We start from the raw sequence: 7,777 nt of genomic DNA on the forward strand, positions 1-7,777 counted from the left end.
CCAATGTCTGACACCGATATCTGACACCGATGTCTAACCTCACACCGATATCTGACACCAATGTCTAACCTCACACCGATGTCTAACCTCACACCGATGTCTGACACCGATATCTGACACCGATGTCTAACCTTACACCGATGTCTGACACCAATATCTGACACCGATGTCTAACCTCACACCGATATCTGACACCGATATCTGACACCGATGTCAAACCTCACACCGATATCTGACACCGATATCTGACACCGATGTCTAACTCACACCGATGTCTAAACTCACTCCGATATCTGACACCGATGTCTAACCTCACACCGATATCGGACACCGATGTCTAACCTCACACCGATATCTGACACCAATGTCTAACTCACACCGATGTCTAACTCACACCGATGTCTGACACCGATGTCAAACCTCACACCGATATCTGACACCGATATCTGACACCGATGTCTAACCTCACACTGATATCTGACACCGATATCTAACCTCACACCGATATCTGACACCGATATCTGACACCGATGTCTAACCTCACACCGATATCTGACACCGATGTCTAACCTCACACCGATATCTGTCACCAATATCTGACACCGATGTCTAACCTTACACTGATGTCTAACCTCACACCGATATCTTACACCGAGGTCTAACTCACACCGATATCTGACACCGACACCGATATCTGACACCGACACCGATATCTGACACCGATGTCTAACTCACACCAATGTCTAACCTCACACTGATATCTGACACCGATGTCTAATCTCACACCGATATCTGACACCGATGTCTAACCTCACACCGATATCTGACACCGATGTCTAACCTCACACTGATATCTGACACCGACACTGATATCTGACACCGATGTCTAACTCACACCGATGTCTAACCTCACACCGATATCTGACACTGATGTCTGACACCGATGTCTAACCTCACACTGATATCTGACACCGATGTCTAACTCACACTGATATCTGACACCGATGTCTAACTCACACCGATATCTAACCTCACACTGATATCTGACAGCGATGTCTAACCTCACACCGATATCTGTCACCGATGTCTGACACTGATGTCTAACCTCACACCGATATCTGACACCGATGTCTAACCTCACACTGATATCTGTCACCGATATCTGACACTGATGTCTAACCTCACACCGATATTTGTCACCGATGTCTGACACCGATGTCTAACCTCACACTGATATCTGTCACCGATATCTGACACCGATGTCTAACCTCACACCGATATCTGACACCGATGTCTAATGCATTATCTGCGCTGAGATGTCACCTTACTTTTAAAAACCGTAAGTTATCTCGGGAATGTGACTGGAAAGTAGTTCTGGGATTTATTCATTAATGTACCGGAGCGTGCAACCCATTCTAAAAGAGGAAAGAGTTAACAGCAATCTAGGTTTGGTCAGTGTGTTGTTTCAGTTGCATGACACTGAGATTTTTTGCTATAAATTCTGTGTCTTTTGATTGTGGACCACAGCTAGCTAATGAAGGAGCAGAGCTCCGAAAGCTAGTGGTTCCAAATACACCTGTAGACTACACCTGGACAGTCTCGGACTCCTCCCTCCCCTTCCTAGACCTTTCTGTTTCTATCTCAGGCGACCGAATCAACACGGACGGTGCTGTGTGATTTGTAAGGACTTACACCTTGCAGTGATCGTTGATTGAAGTTTTGGATCACTTGATGCAGCCTCATCCTGCTATTTGGGACCTTCACTTAGAATTGAGGATCCTCTCGCTCCACATCCCATAATATGCTGTTTGTATTATCTACAGGATGGAAGATTGCAACCTGGAGACCAACTGGTGTCCATTAACAAGGAGTCCCTGATTGCAGTTACAGAGGAGGAGGCCAAGAGCATTCTGACCAGACTGAAGCTAAGGTGAGGATTGCAGTAGGACAGATAGCTTGGCCATGTGGTAATGTTGGCTCCCACACAGAGCACATGTAAACGCTGAGCCATTTACTTTGACGTATGTAGACCTTACACTACAAGGAGAGTCTATTCAGTCCAACTGGTTCATGCTACACACAAGCCTCCTCTGACTTGAATCCATCTCACCCTGTCTAAAGTTCCAGCTAATCTTTCCTTCCTTGTGGATCTTCCTGTCTTATAACAAAAAAAAACGTCTGTACTGTTTCCCTTAAATTATTCCTTGTAGGTAGCAAATTCTACATTTTTGCTGCTGTCCAGCTCTGCCTGTAACATGCCGAAAGAGGTTTATCCTGGATTCCCTACCGGCCTTATTCATGACTATATCAAACCTCTGCCCATGTCCGAATTTGCACCTCTTCCCCAGGCACCCCAGTGCTGAGTAAACTACACTGACTCTTAATTAAGCAGCATTTTAAATTTGAAAACTCTCATTATTGTTTTAAATCCTGTCCCACTCCCAGCTCCATCTCTGTGTAATATCTTGCAGCCCCCCTGTCCTTGAGATCTCATCCAATTCTGTTCTGAAGTGCATCCCTCGGTTTTTTTGATTACTTACAGTGTGGAAACAGGCCCTTTGGCCCAACAAGTCCACACCAACCCGCTGAAACGCAACCCACCCATTCCCCTATATTTATCCCTTTACCTAACTCTACGGGCAATTTAGCATGGCCAATTCACCTGACCTGCACATCTTTGGACAGTGGGAGGAAACCGGAGCACCCAGAGGAAACCCACGCAGACACGGGGAGAATGTGCAAACTCCACACAGACAGTCGCCTGAGGCGGGAATTGAACCCAGGTCTCTGGTGCTGTGAGGCAGCAGTGCTAACCACTGTGCCACCGCACCGCCACCCATCAGTGGCCATGCTTTTTGGTTGCCTGAGCCCCAAACTCTGGAACTGTTTGTTCTCCCCCTTTCTCTAACACTTTTGTTTTTGACTTAAGCGTCTGGTCAATTAATCTAATATCTCCTTCTGAGGCTCGCTATCAAATCTTGTTTAAGTACACTCCTGAAGCACGTAAGGATGTTTTGCAGATGGGTACCTGGGTGCAATGTACGGGCGAGTGGGAGCTCTTGGAAGACCAGCCACCCGTTCCTGTTGTTTTTGTTTTACTCCTTCAACACTTCCTTTTGTGTATTTTCCCATTTCAAATCTGTATCTGATTGACATTTAGGTAATGCCTCAAGCAATGGTGATATTTCAGATGGAAGACAGTACTGTTATCAGAGAGATATAAACATTTTCATAGTGCCAAGGATTTTCATGTCTCTGCTTCAGATCTGAGGGAACGGTGGAGATTGCTTTTGTGCGCAAGAGCCCTCAGCCCAGCTCTGCCTGTAACATGCCGAATCCCAGGGCCCAGGTGATACACTCATCCCCCACCAGCACTGGAAATGCAGAGCCCAGCTTACAGTCAGCCCCAGCAAGTCTCCACCCAGTGATGCAGTCGGGATTACAGCCCGAAACCGACAACACTGCTGCAGCCAAAACCCATCAGGTAAGGAGCATGGCACAGGGAGGGTGCAGTAAGTGCAGGGGGTGACCAGGGCACAGGGAGGGTACAGTCAGTGCAGGGGGTGACCAGGGCACAGGGAGGGTACAGTAAGTAAAGGGGGTGACACGGGCGCAGGGAGGGTACAGTAAGTAAAGGGGGTGACCAGGCCACAAGGAGGATACAGGTAATACAGGGGGTGACCAGGGCACAGTGAGGGTATAGTCAGTACAAGGGGTGACCAGGGCACAGGGAGGGTATAGTCAGTACAGGGGGTGACCAGGGCACAGGGAGGGTACAGTCAGTACAGGGAGTGACATGGGCACAAGGAGGGTACAGTCAGTAAAGGGGGTGACCAGGGCACAGGGAGGATACAGGTAGTACAGGGGGTGACCAGGGCAGAGGGAGCGTACAGTCAGTGCAGGGAGTGACCAGGGCAGAGGGAGGGTTCTGTCAGTGCAGGTGGTGAGCAGGGCACAGGGAGGGTACAGTCAGTGCGGCGGGTGACCAAGGCAGAGGGATGGTACAGTCAGTGCTGGAATGCAGTTTGTTAGTAGAGGTGTTGATGACGGAGTTGGAGGATGGAGCCTGGGACTGAGTGTTGCCCATTATAGTGCAGCAGAAGGAAACTGATCAGCATGTTTTGTACTTTCATTTCTTGCACAGGGCAAGTCAGGAAGTAAGAAGAACAGTCAGTCGTCTGAGCTGTCACCAGTCAACAGTTCACCGCATCCAGCCTGTGCAGGTAAAGGCTGCTGGCCTAACCAACATTCCCAGGGCAACAGATTGTGTGCTCACAACGCAATACTATCCCTTCCTTCCCCAGACTTCCCATTCTTCCCCAAAATGTTAGCTTTGATTGAATTGCATGTCCTGGTCTCAAGGAGCTGGACTAATCAAATCCAGAGAATTACCTGCCAATTTATCAACTCTGAATCATTAACCAAGTCTCAGTAGATGATACCAACAGTGCTGCAGCAATACTCTGGCTCGATGATGCTGTCTTTGTGTTCCCCCAGGGCCGTTACAGCAGGGTCTTTTTTCAAACACTAAGGACAGAGTGGAATTCCAGTGATGACTTGAGAGGGTCTGCCCTTGTCATCAAGGCAGCATTTGACTGATTAAAAACTCCGAGCAAAATTGAAGTGGGAATGAAATATCAGTGATGGGGTGGAAGGGTGGGAATGTTGGGGGGTTGCAGTTGTTCTGGGTGTAGGTTTGCTCGCTGGGCTGGAAAGTTTGTTTTCAGACATTTTGTCACCATACTAGGTAACATCATCAGTAAGCCTCCGGATGAAGCACTGGTGTTATGGCCTGCTTTCTGCTCACATGTGTAGACTTCCTTGGGTTGGTGACATCATTTCCTGTGGTGATGTCATTTCCTGTGTTGATGTCATTGCCTATTCTTTTTCTCATGGGTTGGTAAATGGGGTCCAAGTCAATGTGTTTGTTGATAGAGTTCTAAGAATTCTCGTGTGTGTCTCTGTTTGGCTTGTCCTAGGATGGATGTGTGTCCCAGTCGAAGTGGTGTCCTTCCTCATCTGTATGTGAGTGTATTAGTGAGAGAGGGTCATGCTGTTTTGTGGCTAGTTGGTGATCATGTATCCTGGTGGCTAGTTTTCTGCCTGTTTGTCCAAAGTAGTGTTTGTTACAGTCCTTGCACGGCATTTTGTAAATGCCATTAGTTTTGCTTGTTGTCTGAATAGAGTCTTTCAAGTTTATTAGCTGCTGTTTTAGTGTGTTGGTGGGTTTGTGGGCTACCATGATGCCAAGGAGTCATTTCCGAGATGTCTTTGATGTAGGGGAGAGTGGCTAGGGTTTCTGGACGTGTTTTGTCTGCTTGTTTGGGCTTGTTGCTGAGAAATCGGCGGACTGTGTTCATTGGGTACCCGTTGGGTACCACTAACACCAGCACTTCACCAGAGGCTCACTGATGATGTTACCTAGTGTGGTGACAAAACGTCTGAAATGAACCTTCCAGCCCAGTGAGCAAACTTACACTCAGAACCTCAACCTGAACCACAAATCTTCTCAAAAGGGTTACAGTTGTGACTATCAGTGCAAGCTGTCCAGTATTTGGAATCATAATTAGCAGAAAGTAACCTGATTGTCACTGTAGGTGCCAATGTAAGTGTGATTGTAAATGGGAGGTTCACCCATTGCGCTCCATTCAGCAACATTTGTGCCTGCTCAGATATTCAAGCAGGCCTGACGATGCCCATTAAATGCTCACCTTCTCAGCGTTCTCCTGGCTTTCCCGTCAAATTGTTGTCCTCTTGCTCAAATGGTAATAGAACTCACTGCCCTATTTTGAAGGACATTGGTGTTATCCCCCATGTCCTGAAGCCAATAATTATTGCTCAATCAGCTCACCAGGACAGGGTTTCTGGTCATTGTCATGGTGCTGTTTATGGGATCATGCTGTGTGGAGGTTGGTCACTGTATTTCTTACACTCTTGTACCTGGCTTTTGGAGTGCATTCATTCATTCATTTCTTCTCTACTTAGCCCCATGGTGTCCCTATCCTGGGAGGGTTTGATGGGGACAGTGTGAAGGGAGCTTTACTCTGTATCTAACCCTGTACTGTCCCTGTCCTGGGAGGGTTTGATGGGGGACAGTGTAGAGGGAGCTTTACTCTGTATCTAACCCTGTGCTGTCCCTGTCCTGGGAGTGTTTGATGGGGAACAGTGTAGAGGGAGCTTTACTTTGTATCTAAACCTGCTGTGTCCCTGTCCTGGGAGGGTTTGATGGGGGACAGTGTAAAGGGAGCTTTATTCTGTATCTAACCCTGTGCTGTTCCTGTCCCTGGGAGTGTTTGATGGGGGACAGTGTAGAGGGAGCATTACTCTGTATCTAACCCTGTGCTGTCCCTGTCCTGGGAGTGTTTGATGGGGGACAGTGTAGAGGGAACTTTACTCTGTATCTAACCCTGTGCTGTCCCTGTCCTGGGAGGGTTTGTTGGGGGACAGTGTAGAGGGAGCTTTACTCTGTATCTAACCCTGTGTTGTCCCTGTGCTGGGAGTGTTTGATGGGGACAGTGTAGAGGGAGCTTTACTTTGTATCTAAACCTGCTGTGTCCCTATCCTGGGAGGGTTTGATGGGGACAGTGTAAAGGGAGCTTTATTCTGTATCTAACCCTGTGCTGTTCCTGTCCTGGAAGTGTTTGATGGGGAGAGTGTAGAGGGAGCTTTACTCTGTATCTAACCCTGTACTGTCCCTGTCCTGGGAGGGTTTGTTGGGGGACAGTGTAGAGGGAGCTTTACTCTGTACCTAACCCTGTACTGTCCCTGTCCTGGGAGTGTTTGATGGGGACGATGTGGATGCTGACTGTTTTGAAATGTTTGATACTTTTTCAGTCTGCTCCCCACTGGGCTTCGTGCTGGTTTTCCGCGCCTGTCAGGTTTGAAACCTTTCTGTTTAATAATCCCCACCTTGAATGTAAAGACCATCATCACTTATTGAAAATCAGCGTCATCACCAAAGCAAAATACTAACCATCTGAATATAATCTGGCTATGACAGGCAGTGTCTGGGCTGCTTAGCTGTGAAAGGAAAGAAAGGAAATGCTTTTCTCTTTGCTGAAAAGAGTTGAATAAATGAACTAATTCAGTGCTTTTGAATGAGGTATGTACAATTACTGCAGTACTTCACAACAAAGGAACTGCTCGCACAGATTTCCTTTTGTCAGGATTGCTACGATCAATAGATTGCGCAGCCTTCAGGTAATGAGAAACCTTCCATGTCTCGCAGTGTAATGAGTTGCCTTAGTAACTGTGTTTTCAGGTCAAAAGTGGGAGTGAGAAATGCGGAGGCGTCCCTCCCCCACCTAGCCCCATCCGTTTGGTTTGGTCTAGCCCGGCATGTGTATGTACCCACCATCTGTGAGCAGCTTCATCCTCTCAGTTAGTATAAACCAGGGAGAGGGGGAGAAATGGGAAAAGCTCTCAGCTGAGATTGGAATGGTAGATTTAAGCATCCAGCAAAAGTTTCACAACTTAGTGCTCATGAAATCCACACACAAATAAAGAGCATGGTTGTCTACTGGTTAGAAGCCTCCATAAGGGTCAGTGCGCTGTGTCCCTGTCAGTGCACTGTGTCCCTGTCAGTGCACTCCGTCCCTGTCAGTGCGCTCCGTCCCTGTCAGTGCGCTGTGTTCCTGTCAGTGCGCTGTGTCCCTGTCTGTGCGCTGTGTCCCTGTCATTGCGCTCCGTCCCTGTCTGTGCGCTCTGTCCCTGTCAGTGCGCTGTGTTCCCTGTCGGTGCGCTGTGTCCCTGTCAGTGCACTGTGTCCCTGTCAGTG

General features: G+C 47.9%; 1 protein-coding gene and 1 long non-coding RNA gene across 2 annotated transcripts; one reads left to right on the plus strand and one right to left on the minus strand.

Moving 5' to 3' along the window:
- Window positions 1-745: 745 nt before the first annotated feature.
- On the minus strand, window positions 746-1,266 carry LOC122546272. The gene is made up of 3 exons (XR_006310702.1): window positions 1,225-1,266; window positions 1,106-1,136; window positions 746-841 (listed from the first exon to the last, which is right to left on the minus strand). It is a non-coding gene; the product is annotated as an uncharacterized LOC122546272 (long non-coding RNA).
- A 24-nt stretch (window positions 1,267-1,290) lies between these two features.
- Window positions 1,291-4,223, plus strand: LOC122546271 (syntaxin-binding protein 4-like; the record flags this gene model as incomplete). The annotated part of the gene is made up of 4 exons (XM_043685045.1): window positions 1,291-1,368; window positions 1,824-1,930; window positions 3,265-3,484; window positions 4,145-4,223. Coding segments are annotated over exons 1-4 (484 nt in total), but the record flags the coding sequence as incomplete, so codon positions are not given.
- Window positions 4,224-7,777: the final 3,554 nt, after the last annotated feature.

Source organism: Chiloscyllium plagiosum, unplaced genomic scaffold, assembly GCF_004010195.1.
Source record: "Chiloscyllium plagiosum isolate BGI_BamShark_2017 unplaced genomic scaffold, ASM401019v2 scaf_51798, whole genome shotgun sequence".
Taxonomy (NCBI): domain Eukaryota; kingdom Metazoa; phylum Chordata; class Chondrichthyes; order Orectolobiformes; family Hemiscylliidae; genus Chiloscyllium; species Chiloscyllium plagiosum.